This window comes from Mus caroli, unplaced genomic scaffold (genome assembly GCF_978045245.1).
Source record: "Mus caroli unplaced genomic scaffold, Mus_caroli_1 scaffold_10, whole genome shotgun sequence".
Lineage (NCBI taxonomy): Eukaryota > Metazoa > Chordata > Mammalia > Rodentia > Muridae > Mus > Mus caroli.
In genome coordinates this window covers 18,976,158-18,991,320 of record NW_028227265.1, presented here as the reverse complement: position 1 = coordinate 18,991,320, position 15,163 = coordinate 18,976,158, and the positions used below count along the sequence as shown (strand labels likewise).

Below are 15,163 nucleotides of genomic sequence, written 5' to 3'. Positions count from 1 at the left end.
AATATAGTTGGTCATGGTGTAGGAAGGCCTCTGAGTCTCCACATTGCAGCAGTAGCCTGAGGCAGCTGGTAACATTGTGTCCACGGTCAACAAGCATCGGAGAGATGGCTGTCTGTTACTAACCTTGCCTTCTCCTTTTTATTCTGTCTGGGACTCCAGCCTGTAAGGCATTGTTGCCCACATTCAAGCTGTGTCTATTCTGAAAACACCTCCACAGACACACAAGGCAGGCTGTTTTCCACAGTAACTCCAAAGCCAGTCAAGTAGACGATGAAGATTAATCATCACAGCCCCCACCTCCCAGTCTCCACCCCTAGTAATAAACTCTGCCAACCTGAGACAAACCAGGGAGACTCACTAGAGACTGCTGGAAGATTTTATTGGAAGTTTGTCAGATAGATGCTTCTGCCTGTCACATCACAAAATTTCCTCAGAAAGCAAGCAAGGAGTTGACATAAACTGTACTGTTTGCACAAGTGAGGCAAGGTAAGAAAGCCCCATCAGGGAATGGGCAAGAACCTTCCAGAACTTTGGCTCCCAGATACTAACCAAAAGTCAGCCTTGCAAGAGGACTTCCTGGGATCCAGGGCCTTGAAGCTGCTATGCTAACCCACCCACCCACCCACCCCCCTCTATCTCGAACTTCTTTTCATGTCTGAACGGGATTTTTCTCTGTATGGTTTTCTTCCCCTGTATTCCAGCTATCCTATTATGAAGCCAAATTCTTATCATGAAAACAAATGTTTGCTGAATGCAGAATTGGCCGTGCATATTTAGTGTAGAACAAAATAAGGTCATTTGCCCGGCATGAGGCTCACGCTTGCGTGAGAACTGTTTTTACTGGGAAAATACATTGCTAAGCAATGGAGATAGATGCTAAGGCTCCCCTCATCCCAGTCACTGAGCACAGGAAGAATGGCTCAGTGGGGAAACAGGAGAATATTGTAGACTGCCCATGAGAGGAGTGAGAAGGAAGGGGAAGGAAAGTGAGGATAAACCTACACAAGCCTGGTACCCTTTGTAGCTGGCTGGGCTTTGACATACAGGGGTTGGGGGCAGGGCACAAGCATGGTGGTGTACACACTTTAATCCCAGCTCTGGGGAATGGAGACAGGCAGATCCCTAGTGCTTCCCGGCCAGCCGGCTTAGCCTACTTAATGAGTTCTAGGCCAGTGAGAGACCATGCCTCGAAAACCAACATGCATGCTGTGAGGAATGACACCCCAGGTTGCCCTCGTGTACACACACACACACACACACACACACACAGAGAGAGAGAGAGAGAGAGAGAGAGAGAGAGAGAGAGAGAGAGAGAAACAGACAGAGACAGAGAGAAGAGATAGAAAAAGAGGAGAGAGGGGGAGATAAAAAAATTAAGAAGAGCTGGACAGTGGTGGCGCACGCCTTTAATTCCAGCACTTGGGAGGCAGAGGCAGGCAGATTTCTGAGATCAAGGCCAGCCTGGTCTACATCCTCCTGAGTTCCAGGACAGCCAGGGCTACACAGAGAAACCCTGTCTCGAAAATTAAAAACAAAAACAAAAAATAAATGAGAAGAGATCAAGCAGAAGGAATCATAAACACTTCTGTGGCTAGAATGTGGCCAGTAGGACTTTCCCGTGTGAGGTTCCACCCACCGTTGTAACATCATCCGTGCCATTATTTATAGCCATGCAACACTCATACCCACTTTCTGACTGCTAATCTACTGGCGTTTTTTCACCTCGTCCACAATCCTAATGCTTCAGTAACTGTCTTATGTGCACAAAATGAATCTGTGAAGCAAGCGTTGGACTCTAGAAGTACAACAACTCTGAGCTACTGTTGTTAAATCTGGACCGTAGCTAATACATTTGTACAGATCCATGGTTTGGGATGCATGCAGCCAACTATAAAAAATGCCCCTGGGGCTTCTCTCCTGGACCGTTTGCTCTCTCCCAAACTTTATTTTAAAACAGCACAATTGTGGCTAGAGAGGTGGCTCGGGGGTTAAGAGAACTGGCTGCTCTTCCAGAGGACCTAGTTTTGAGTGCCAGCATCCACATGGTGGCTCACAACCATCTGTAATTCCTGCCCCAAGGACTCTGATGCAGCCTTCTAGCCTCCACCAGCATGAGGCATACCTACAGTGCACATAAAGCAATGTAAATGGTACAGTTAGACGCAGTCTATGCAGCTTGCTTTTATACCCAACATTATGATCTTTAAGATCCATCTCTATTCTTGCACCTTAACCACAGTCCATTCATTTTCATTACTGAATAATGTTCCTTTTCCAGCCATATTAAAAAGCAGTTTCCCATCTCCCATTGAAACCACATTTATGCCGGGCATGATGGCACACGCCTGTAGTCTCCCACCTACTCGGGAGGCTGAGACTGGAGGATCACTTGAGTTCTGGGCTGTAGTGTGCTCTGCCGATTGGGTGTCCACTAAGTTTAGCATCAATATGGTGACCTCCCAGGAGCGGGGGACCACCAGGTTGCCTAAGGAGGGGTGAACCCGCCCAGGTCAGAAACCACATTTGCTTATAGAAAGTGAGTTAGGCAGTAGTTTCTCAATAGAAACAATTCTGCTATGCATTTTCCCTTGCACATCCCAGTGGTAGATGTTTTCCTAGGGACTTCTGCCAAGAGTTGCTAAGTCACAGGCTATGTTACAGTCTGCATTATGTAAGGACATAAAATGTTTTGTTCTGTTTCCTTGTGCTGAGTTTAGTCTTTTCAGACTAGGTGGCCCAGGATGGCCTTGATCATAAAATCCTCCTGTCTCTACTGGGTGCTGGGATTCTGTTCCTGTGCCGCTACACCGACCTCTACAGTTTCCCTGTCTGCGCACTGATCTTAAAGTCCCACCAGAGGTGTATAAGCGTTTCCTGTGAGGCAGGTTCTCACCAAAACTTGGTAAACTTTACCAGCCCTGTGGTTAAGAAGGAAAAATGTTGTGTCTTCTTAGTGTGCTCTTCCTTTGTGACCTACAAAGGTGAGAACTTTCCCTGTTTTAGTCCTGAACCAAAATAATCCCGCAGGTGGCGTCACCAAGCCTGATCTCAAATTATACTACAGAGTCAGAGAGATAGAAGCAATGCGGCACGGGGACAAAGAAAAAATTAGAACAGAAACAGAGATCAGCAGAATAGAATTGATAGCCAAGGTATAAATCCACACAAATACAGTTACCTGACTTTTTTTTTAATACAAAGATGCCAAAAAAAAAAAAAAAAAAAAAAAAAAAACCATGAGAGGAAAGATAGTGCCTTCCACAACTGGTGTGAAGAAAGATGGATTTCAATAGGTAGAAAAATAAAACCAGATCCTTACCTCTCACCCTTCACAAAACTCAACCCTAAATGGATCAAAGACCTCAACATACAACTTGCTAGTGTCTGGCAGGGTGCAGTGGCGCACACTTTTGATCCCAGCGCTGGGAGACAGAGGCAGACAGATCTCTGTGAGTTCAAGGCCATCCCAATACTGTTAAATTGCTAAAGGAGAAAGCTCATTTCAGCTCATAGGTACAGGTGAGAGCTTTCTGAGTAAGACCCCAGTAGCACAGGAAGTAAAAACATCCGTGGGCAAATGGGCTTTCTGAATCTTACAAGTTTCTGTACATAGAAAGAAAATGTGAAGTAATTGGATGGCCAGCCCACAGAGCGGGAAGACATCCCTGCTAGTGACTCGTTGCCATAGAGGACTAGGGTATAGAATATACAAAGAACTAAAAAACTAGGCATTAAGAAAGAATCAAGCTACTTTAGAAATGTTTTATTTGTTCCTCGAATTCCTCCTTTAGGCAGTGCCCGCCCCTAGGCTGTCAGTCCCCACCCCTAGGCTACCAGTGCCCCTCCCCCCAGGTTACCAGTGCCCACCCCTAGGCTGCCTGCTTCCCTGGAGTTTTTTCTTACAGCACCATGGTTATGTCTAACCACCCATCAGAAGCATGAACCCGGGGCACACCATCACGCTCTCTCTGGTCTCTCTTTCATGCAGGGTTTTATCCAGTCGAATAAGGAGCAGGTATTGAAAGTTTACTACTTGCCTGGAATACCTGAGGTCTTTCAAAGAAACTTCCAGATACAGATCGCCCACCTGGTCCCAGAAAACATCACCCTGTACGGAGAGGGCATCTTTCCACGAATCAGCCTTGACCTACACAGGAACCTCCAAGGTACCGCCACCCTCTCCAATAGCTTACCCACCCCCAATGCAGTAAGTTACTCATCCGCCCCTGGGGGGTGGGGGGTGGAGGACAAAATCTTCTAGTGTTTTCTTTGATGTTCATCTTTGAAGATCAGTGGCTGCTCGCTTTGTTTAGTCATTTTATTTGCCAGAAAAAAAAATCTTCTCTAGTATTATTCTATGTTGTGCCTCAGTTGCCAGGGACTGGGGACAAGAGTTAGATTTCACTCAAACTGTGGTCATTGCAAACTAAGGCTGCTGGCCAATTTTGCCATCAATTAACTCCCACCAACACCAATGTGGTGACATTTGGGCCAAGTGTGTATTCCTTCAGCCAAAGTGTCTCTCCCAGTCTCCTCTCCTGATAACATGTTTGGCATCTTCATTTTGGAGCTGGAGTCTGGTGTACTGTCAGGTGTAGAAATCTCAAAATATAACCTTCGCAGGAAAGCAGCCCTAGCCGTTAGAACTTTACTCCAGGGTTATATGCCTAAAGGCTGAAAATTAGATATTATTAGCTATTTGCCTGTGTGCCTAGCCCCATGTGGTCCCAGAGCCATCTTCCTGTGCCAGGCTGGTAACTCCGGCTTGGTAGGTCCCACAGGGCAGGACCAAATAGCTTACCCACCAGATCAGTGGAAACCTCTTGCTCTTCATGGCCCCCTCTTTGCATTTCTCAGATCTGCTTTCCCTACAGGGTTTCACATGAAAGCTCGCTTCCCAGTTCTCCTCCTTCTCCTCCTTCTCCTAAAGCCACAGACTCACCCACTGAGCATCATCCATTAAATTCTAACTATCAGTCCCCTGGAAACATGGTATGCTTTCATGTTATATTGTATTTCATATGACATGATTGTGAATAGAGATAAGACCACATTATACTCTAACATTAGAACTTCAGTCAAAGGAGGGTAACCCAGCTCCACACACGCCGTCAGTCATCAGGATCTGCTGAAGGCTGACTCCAGGCCCTCGGCTACTGAAATCCACACATGTGCAAGACCCACACATAAAATAGCATGGAATTTGCATGGAACCTACACACATCCTCCCATGTACCTCAGCCCACCACTTCTAGACTCATAGTGCCCAATACAATAGCAGTGGTGTATAAACAGCGATTGCACTCAATTGCCAGGACATAAAAAGAAAAGATCTGTACAGCTTCAGAACAGATGCACTGTTTTTTCCCAAACACTTGCCATCCATAAGTGTTTGAATGTGAAGGTCCTGAACCTACAGGTAGAGAGAGACAGCTGTGAGGGTCTGTCAGGAAGGGGAGCCCTGTGCCTCACAGTTGAAACCCAGCATGATCCCAGTCAGCATCCTGAGATAGAGGATGCGGTTACCAGGGAGATTTCTCAGTTACTCAGATCTGAACATCGTTGGTCTGCATGGGTGTTGACTAGTTGCAGCATTTCTCTTTTTTTTTTTTTTTCATAGCAAGCTTTTTAATTCTTTGCCCACCTTTACCTTCAACGCATTTGAATTTGCAGTGACTTTTGGCCAATCCAAGCATCTGAAGTTCCCCCTGCCAACTGTCATTAAGGGTATTGTGACTCACTTGACTTAAAGTAACTTGACCCCAACACACCCTCTGTTAACTGGGAGGTACTTAGCTTGTGAAAAGCCACTGACCACTACCTCAGTTCAGTCAGCATCAAAGGGGACTGTCAGGAGAGTAGAAGGTTTAGAATTAAGAACTGAGCAGAGTTCCAATTTGTACATCCTGAACCTGCAAGGGATCCCAATTTTCAACCATGAGGCAAAGGTCTCCTTCCTGACCCTCACATCTGGCTCTCTGTACCCGCAGTTTCCTGCAGGAGCCTGTTAATGCCTTGTGCTCCTGAGGACCAGTTTGTAGCTCATGGGCTGTATCATTAAACTCAGTGAGGTCTCAGGTACGAGTTCTACTCACTCACAAATGACCTGCCCCTCCAAAGGGAGAGAAAATATGGTAGGTGAACTGTCAAAACATTCCGTCTCCTCCTCACTCCCCCCTGAACTGAGAGTCGAGGTTTGAAGCCAAACTCATCTCTGTGTCTGATCAGGTTGCTTCTCTCCCCTCCACCCATCTTCCACAGGCAATGAAAAGTATGAACACTTCTTGGAACAAGCAAAGAAAAACGTAGAAAAAGAGTACACTAAATATGAGGCTGTCAATCACTATGAGGCGATGACTGAGGAACTCCCAGAGGAGGAGACCATTGAAGTAAGGCAGGGCGGGGCAGGCATGGCGGGGCAAGGGGCGGGGCAGGGCGGGGCAGGGTATTGACACGGATTATCACAGAAACAAAGTGGAGAAAGATATAGCCAAGGTAAAAGGGAGCCTTGGAAAGACAGCAAGATGAGCCCAAAGAGGTGAGCAGCTATCTGGAGAAGCCATTGAGAGTCTGGGACTTTTCCAAAGGGCAAGAGGGAGGGCACTAAAATGGTCTAACCGGAAGTGCTACGGCATAATTAAGTTTGCATCTCTGAAAGATCCCTGTAGCTTCTTGTGGAGCTATGAGGGGACAGGGCTTAATGGAACCAGAGCAGATATGAGGCGATAGAGGCCTTTTCAAGCTCTTGGGATGATTCTAGGTGAAAGGTAGTAGTGATTATGACGCCCCTGGAAGAGAGGGCTGAGCAGAGACAAGGGCTATTCCAGACCTGGGATGGTCAGGATTGATTAGACATGGAACGAGGTAGGGACAATATTTCACTTGCGTGTATCATAAAGAAGAGTGTATTGGGAGAGGAAACTTTGGAGGGAAATCAAGTTTTTGTAGGAAAGGGAGGAGGGGAGATGAATCAAGATGGTCCATTACTACAAGTATCTTAGTCACCTATGCATCTCCCACCCACTCCTTTCAGTCCTTCCATCTCCCCTCTGTCTCCCAACTTTATGCCCCCTCTTTTTTCAAACCATCCAAGTCCAGTTAGAGCAGTCTGTATGTTTAGATGTATGACATCATCTACTGAGGCATGAACAACCTACCAAGATCCACCTCTTCCCAGGAAAAGTCTCCCTCCATTGGCAGCCATCAACCACCATTGCCTGCTCAGTGAGGGGTGAGGCACTGGGAATCCCTCCTCACCCATTGCTGGATTTTTTTAACTGGCTTGATCTAGTTGTACAGGTAATCACAGAACTTGTGTGTTCCTGTGTGAGCATCCATCCTGTGTCCCGAAGCCAGCCCTTCATGGCAACCCCCCAACCTCCTCTGATCTCACATCCTTTCAACCCACTCTTCCAAGATGTCTCCTGAGCCTTTGTGAGGGGAGAAAGGAACATGGTTGCACCATCCAGAGCCGAGCGCTCAGAATCACTTACTCTCGGCCTTGAGGACTCTCCTGAATCCGCTCTAAACCCTACCCTCTGCAATAGGAAACCTTCTCTGCCTGTAACGCAAACTTCAGGGGATCCAGTGCCAGTGGCTCTGGCCGCTGTGGACCTCTGGGCTCAAATGCATTTAAATACAGACACACATCTTCACATAAGTAAGACTTTGAAGGAGAAACTGGGGGTGGAACGTCCTAACTTGGTGTCCTTGCATGGGACTAGAAAAACGCCCATTGAAGCTGAAATCATGCAGAGAAAACACACAGGAGGTCTACAGTACTTAAGAATTTTTGTCAAAATATTTTTTACTTTTAAAAACATTTATTATATGTGTATTTGCCAGGGGAGTGTGCGGACGTCACAGAGCAGCTGAGAGAGTAAGAGGACAGCTTTCAGGAGTTAGTTCTTCCTTCCAATGTAGGGAGTGAACCCAGTCCTTCACACACTGGCAGCAAATGCCTCTTTACCTGCTGAGCCCATGTCAAAACATTTTTAGACTGTAGTGTTTTGGGGCAGGGAGATGGGCGAGCATCTGTGAGCACTTGCGGCTCTTCCAGAGGATCCAAGTTCAGTCCCCAACGTCCACACAGTGGCTCACAATCATCCCTAACTATAGTTCAGGGAATCTGTGCCTCTCTTCTGAACTATATGGGTACCAGCCACATATACAGAACACATACATATATGTAGGCAAAACACTCATATACGTGAAATAAACAAATCTAAAACTTTTTTTAAAAAAAATCCTTATTTATAAGTGCATGAAAATTTATTCATTATTAACCTTTACCTGGTACACATTTAAAACTAGGAAAACGTAAAGAATCAAGTTGCTCTTAGTGGGGGGGAAAAAATCCTACCAACAATGAGTAGAGAGAATCCACATTGTAGAACAGTCCTTCCGAATCCCTCTCCCTCTCGCTTCAGATAAGTGCTCATGTCCAGATGGAAGTAGAGCGACTTATAGTCCAAGACTATGCCCTGGAACACCAGAGAAGCATCTCCAATAACACCGAGGACATCTACTTCAGTCAGCGGAGTTGCCGAAAACTAACCAAGTGAGGCCCCCTTGCATCGGTGTTGCCTTTGTTTTGGAGTGTGTTGGAGCGAGCGGTTCTTTGTGTCTCCTGAGATCCTGATTTATCCCCTGGGACTGGAAGCCACGTGCCTCACGTTAGCAGTCACTCCCTAGCATCAAGCCAGCCAGGCAACTCTGGCTCTTAAAGCCAGAGCACCACAGCCAGTAGGCAGGCCCCATCTCATACTGAACATGTCACTAGATAATGACCAAAACACACATGTGGACTTGTGAAGGATACACGGAGTGTCTAGTCTTTATCTAGTGGTCCTTAGCTGTCCTCCACCATACACACACACACACTCTCTCTCTCTCTCTCTCTCTCTCACACACACACACAATAGTTGCACCCAGGAGAGAACATACACTCTCTCCCTTTGTGAAGAGCGGCCTTCTGGGCTTGAAAGTGACCAGTGACTAGGACATCCCCCTGACTGTTTCAGAGTCCAGCTGCCAGAGTACATCCTGGACTTCGGCTACATTGTACTTGGTGACGTCAGAACCCACATCATCAAGATCACCAACACCAGCCACTTCCCCGTGTCCTTCCACGCAGAGAAACAGGTCCTTCACGAAACAGGTACCAGGAGCCACCCGAATATCCCATCCTTCCAGGGCCTGTGACAGGTGCCTACCCCCCTGACATCCCTGCTGCTTCTGCACTCAGCTAAAGGGGTTTCTAGGCTGTTCTGCCATACCTCCGTCAGCCTATTGCAGAGGTCATAGCAGCTTCTATGTGCTGTTTTCCTTGCTCATGAAAAACATTTTTCTTTTCCCCTCTGTCTTGGTCCAGGCTTCAGCACTGAGCTAGACCGTGTGAAAAATCTGCCTTACTGTGAGACAGAAACATTTGAAGTGAGGTGTGACCCACAAGGGGCTAATCTCCCTGTGGGGAACAAAGAAGTCATTCTCCCCATCAAGGTACAGTGCACCCCTGCCTACCATGGCCATCCAGGTCATCCAGGTTGAGAACCCCAAGATGATGCAGTACTGGGGATCAAAAGCTGGGCTCTGAGCCTCCCAGGCAAGACCTCTTATCACCGAGCTACATGTCCAGCTGGAGACAGTGTTTTGCTGTGGTTTTCCCCTAACTCAAGGGGAAACACAAGGTAACTGTAATTCCCTGTCTGTCCCAGGTGTACGGAGGGCCAACCATTCACCTCTGCCTCCAGGCCACGGTGATCATCCCAAGTATGACCCTGTCGTGCAACAAAATAGAGTTTGCCACGATTCAGTGTGGGCAGTGCGTGGTGGAAACGATCCAGCTTTCCAACCATCTCCAAGTCCCTTGTGAATGGTTCGTCCACACCCCAAAGTCTACTAACAAGGTAAATTGTGTTCCCCTTCCCGCCTTTCCTACTTGAACCAGAGTTGGGACTCTAGCCCTTCCTCCCGTCATCTTAACTTCCCGTTGGAAGACTCTCAGTGTCAACCGTGCCTTGCCATTGGGTAAAATGTCTTACTCCCTTTTGCCTCCCATGCACACTCCCTGATGCCACTCAGGAAGTGCAGCTCCCCTATGCGTGGGGAATGGAATGGATCTGCTCTCCACATATAAGACCTAACTGTCTCACCTTCACAACCCAGCTGGATAAACACATGCCAAAGTATTTACGGCGGAAGCTGCAAGCCGAGATGATTCCCAAGTCTCGGATCTTTGAGATCCAACCCACTTCTGGCATCTTGGATCCCGGCGAGAGGGCTAATGTGCAAGTGAAATTCATGCCCAAGGAAGAGGTGAGCTCAAAAGAGAAATGAGGCTTTGCAAAGATCTCCCTTCTGGGTCTCTCTGAGGTCTTAAGCCCATTTTCCATATGGCCTGTCCTCCAAGTTCACCCATTTGCTGTGTGGCCCAGAGGGCTGGGTTCAGTAGACCTGAGTAACATCAACTTTCTCAGTGGCACGGAATTAGTGGCATACTGCTTGGGTATTTACAAGCTGTGGATCTTTGAAAAAATCACTTGTCTGACTAAGCCCCAGCTTGTTCATAGGTAACATAAAGAAACAATAATACTCCCATATCAAAACTCCCTTATTGCAATTCTGAAACCCAATAAAGCTTCCAAAAGTGGGGGGTTGAAATTTCATAAGTCTCATATTAAAACTCACTCAATAGAAAAATCTCATTTGAACGGACACGACTGTTTTTGCCTTTCTTTGTCCTACTTAGTTTCCAAGCATTGCAGCTACAGAAATATTAATGGGTTTCATCACAGGAGACCTCACTGAGATGGCTCAGGGCATCAGGTGACAGAGCCTCTATCCTCTGTGCTTACCTCCTTGCAAGTCAGCATATAAAAGCAGCTGGAAGCTGAAAGTTCAGATAAGCGAGTACTGAGATGCAGCCATGGCTCTCTTTGGGTCATTCTAAAGATTAATAACACCAACTGGAGCACAGAGCACACTGCTCGGTGCGCCATCCATGACCCAGTGACTATGACCATGAGTGACGCAGGAACCATAAGTCATCACGGCAGCCAGCATTTCCTGGCAGAAAGCCTCCCTGAACCTCACAAATGTCATCAGTGTGAAGTCACTCCTCATGGAGAACATGGCAAGCATTGCAAAAATCCTAGAACCAGAGAGGCTCTCAAGAAGTCCTCCCTACCCCCACCCCCACCGTGACAACGTTTATTCAAAGCCTAAGATATCCGAGTGATATTTTCCTTTTGATTGTTTTCAAAGACAGGGTTTTGTGTACCCCAGAATGGCCTGGAGCTCACCAAATAGCACCTAGGATGGCATTGAACCCTTGATCCTCTGCCTTCCAAGTACTGGAATTATAGGCATGTACATGTACACACACACACACACACACACACACACACACACACCATGACTCCATGGATAGTTAAGAGCACTGTCTGTCTGCTCTTGCAGAAGTCTTGAGTTCAATTCCCAGCAACCACATGATGACTCACAACCATCTAGACCAGGACCTGATGCCCTCTTGTGGTATGTAGGTGTACATGCAGGCAGACTACTCATAATACATAAAATAAATAAATCTTTAAAAAAAAAAAAAGTGTGTCTTAAGATTTAGTCAAGATTTGGGTGTTATTTTCTTTTTCTTTGTGGCACTGGGAATTGAGCTATCGTCAGCCTGGTTTTAAATTTTTTCACTTCTGAATGAGGGAGATCTCACTAAAAAGCAGAGGAGATGGAATGTTTGCCGTGTTCCTGGTAGTCATTGGTGGAAGTTGCTGCTGCGGCTGCGGCTGCTGGACAAGATTAGTTCCCTAGCTTTTCTGTTGTACTCTCAGCTGCCTGTGGGAATTTGACAGTCTCAGGACCAGACAGGGTGATGCCCACAGAGGAAACTCAGAGGCATGAGAATAGCATTAGAAGTCCTTCTCGATTTGAGCGAGCCCCGGCAGAGTGCCTAGCATGTGATATACACAGCACGCAAATACTCCACCACAGAGATTGCTCTTTCACAGCTCTGTAGGAAATATGTCTCTTTTCATCTGGAGACAAGAAGTTTTGTCCCTTTTGTGGCTCTCAGTTTTGCATTGTGTTTTGTTGTTTTTGTTTTCCCCCATGTTTTCTAGAAACTTTACAGCCAGTCTCTGCTGTTCCAAATTGGCCAGAGCTCTCAGAAGCTGACACTTCTAGCCCAGGGTCAAGGTCTGGAGCCACGCCTGGAGTTCAGCCCTTCAGTTCTGGAACTGGGGCCCCTCCTGCCTTTTGCATCAGGAGATGAGGCTGAGGTGATTGTGAGGAACCCCTGCAACTTCCCCATTGAGTTTTACTCCCTAGAATTTGACCAGCAGTATCTCTTAGAAGAGAAGGTGAGTAGAGACAAAACCAAACCCCCTTCCTGACATGACAGGCCCCACCCCTGGCATGCGTCCTTGTGTCTGCAGTACCTTCCTTCTGGCCTTTCCCCTCCTCTCTCCTTGTCAGTTTATCAATCTCTCCTCCATAGCCTTTCCCCACTTTCTTCTTCTCTCCACAGGAGAACTTACTGCTTTAAAAAAAAAATTCCAATATGCTTTTTTAAACAAATTAAAAATCCAATGCATGTTTATGGTCAACATCTGCACAGTAAAGAACTACATGTGACAACCTGGCATTATATTTAAAATGATTTTCTTTTAGACTTCCTATAATTGGGGCACTTAAGAAATATGGGCTGGGGATAGTGCTTACTGACTTGGTAAAGTTCAATCTTTAAAGCATGAGGACCTGCATCCAGTCCCCAACAGTCACAGTAATGCATAGTTGTGATCCTAGCACTGGGAGAGCAGAGACAGGTAGTATTTTTTTTTTTTTTTTGAAGATCACTCAGAATCAACCATGCTAGCTGGATCAGTAAGCTTCAAATTCAGTGAAAGACCCTGAATCAAAGCAAAAAAGTAGAGAGTGATTGAGGAAGATAGCGAAAAATCAACCTATCCGCCGCATGTGACACACACACACACACACATAAATAATTTTAAAATGCATGAACTATGACAATCTCTGCCCTTAGTTTGAATAATGTAGACCATTTACTTTTAATGTAATGGTTGATATACTGAGGACTGTACCTGCCATTTTGTTTTGTTGGTTTTGCTTTTTGTCCTCTGTAGACTTTGTGCTGCCTTCTTATCAGTCCTTCCAATGTTGTTTACCATTCTATTTCAACTTATCTGGAGCATTTTTTTAGCTTCTTTATATAGCTTCTTTAGTTACTGCTACACCTGTTACCTTGTGTCTACTTAACTTATTATAACCAACGGGGGATCAAGCTCCTCATTTTAATGTAACTTTGTTAAATCTTTCCTTATAACATTGTAACTACATGTTGTTTTGTTAGAAAGCCACAGAGAAGAAGACGCATTTGTCCATTTACTCTTTCCATTATTCATCATTTTCTTTCTGATATTCCAGTGCTTCTTTTTTTTACCATTTCCTTTCCATTTAAAGATCCATTACTGGCTACTTTTTTATTATTATTTTTTAGCTAGTACACAGAATGAGTTTCATTATAACATTCTCATATATATATTGCCATTGTAACTTCTAATCCCATTTATTCTTTCCTTAGCAATACCCTGCATGCATAACATCACCTCACTGCATAAGATTAGCTAATCTAGTGACATTATAGACATCTCAGTTTTAAAACAGTGACAAATTCATCTAATAACACAATCTCACGTTTCAGAACATACCCCTCTCTTTAGTTGACTTGTAACTGTACTTTTTAAAAGAATGATAATGTAATTCTATATGTTTGTTATTAGAAGAATCTATTGTGCTATTTTCAAAGAAAAAAATCATCTCCACATGTGAAATGCTTGGGCGGATATCAAAAAACATAAAGGTTTTGAATCCTTGTTCGTTCAGGATTTAGCTCTATATTTAGACCTCTCCGAAGGACCCCACCATGTGACACCCATAAAGCATCTCTCCAAATCTCATCCTCGGGTTTGTGTGTGTGTGTGTGTGTGTGTGTGAGGCCAGCAAGCAAGAGGAAACCTCCATTGAGGCCAACAGTAGCTCTCAATCTCTCCTTGAGCAGATGTTGCGACAGCTGAAGGGCTATGACTCCTACAACACCCTGCTGCTGCCTCCCCGGAACCCAGGGGAGAAGCTGCCACAGGAAGTCTATGATTACTTTAAGGAGATGAAGAAATCAAAAGAGGAGTTCATGAAGGCCAAGTACATGGAGAACCTGGAGAATGGTGAGAACCCAGCATGGAGCTGAGCAAGCTCTGGGCCGTTGTCCCATTCTCTTCTAGTTATCCTTGCCATGGGACCAACCCACTCTTGAGTACCTGCCGGGTACCTGGAGCCTTATATATCCTGTTTAAGACCATTACAAAATGGGTCTGAAAGAACCTAGCGGGGAAACCCCTACTCGAGTCCTGAGGCAGCACGCACCCAAGGAATCACGAGAGACTGTCTTGATGCAAACACACGAGGCAGTTTAATGAACGAAGCTCCGGGCCAACATGTATCTCACGCAGGAGACAGGGGAGTTGACCCTAAGGCTCAAAAGTTAGGGGTTTATATAGGAAAGGGGTAGGGGGATAGGGAAAATTGGCGCAGTTACACACAAGTGGGCAGTTTAAACATCAGTGACCAGTCTGTGACAGTAACTCTAAAGGGAGGGTGTTTATCTTGGTTGGCAGGTCTTCTGGCTAAGCTCAAACCATATCAGCATGTGACCCATTACTCCTCTGAGCTTTTCCAGAGATTGTCCTTGGATGTCTTTCTTATCTCAATGGCTAGTTGGTTCCTGGGATGACTTTATAGCCTTTGTGTCGGCCCAACACTCTTATCTTTATGGCTTTAAGTCTATAAACCTTCTGACTAGGGCCTTGAATAAACCTTCTGGCTAGGGCTTTGAAGCCTTGAATTTAGTTTTCTTTCTTTCAGGTCCTGTGGTCTTTGTGTTAAGGATGCAGAGGCTGGGCACAGTCTGCTCTCACTAAGGTCCAGAGGTTACTGAGACTTAAAACAAGAGTAAAGGTTAAAGACCACACTCAAGATTGTCCTCTGACCTCCTCATGTGCACACACACACACACACACACACACATACACAGACACACACACACAGATGACCTTGAACTCGGAGATCTCCCTGTCTT

General features: G+C 45.8%; 1 protein-coding gene and 1 non-coding gene across 2 annotated transcripts in view; both read left to right on the top strand.

The window, feature by feature from the left end:
• The window catches only part of Hydin (HYDIN axonemal central pair apparatus protein), a 361,694-nt gene that overhangs the window by 233,865 nt on the left and 112,666 nt on the right, over positions 1-15,163 (top strand). Inside the window, exons 29-37 of the mRNA XM_085843582.1 lie at positions 3,989-4,166; positions 6,262-6,389; positions 8,430-8,560; positions 9,024-9,160; positions 9,374-9,501; positions 9,717-9,908; positions 10,168-10,317; positions 12,132-12,371; positions 14,090-14,252. Of these exons, the coding sequence (XP_085699708.1) occupies positions 3,989-4,166; positions 6,262-6,389; positions 8,430-8,560; positions 9,024-9,160; positions 9,374-9,501; positions 9,717-9,908; positions 10,168-10,317; positions 12,132-12,371; positions 14,090-14,252 (1,447 nt within the window). The remainder of the gene's footprint in view (positions 1-3,988; positions 4,167-6,261; positions 6,390-8,429; positions 8,561-9,023; positions 9,161-9,373; positions 9,502-9,716; positions 9,909-10,167; positions 10,318-12,131; positions 12,372-14,089; positions 14,253-15,163) is intronic.
• On the top strand, positions 2,325-2,617 carry LOC147002342 (signal recognition particle RNA). The gene has a single exon (XR_015048877.1).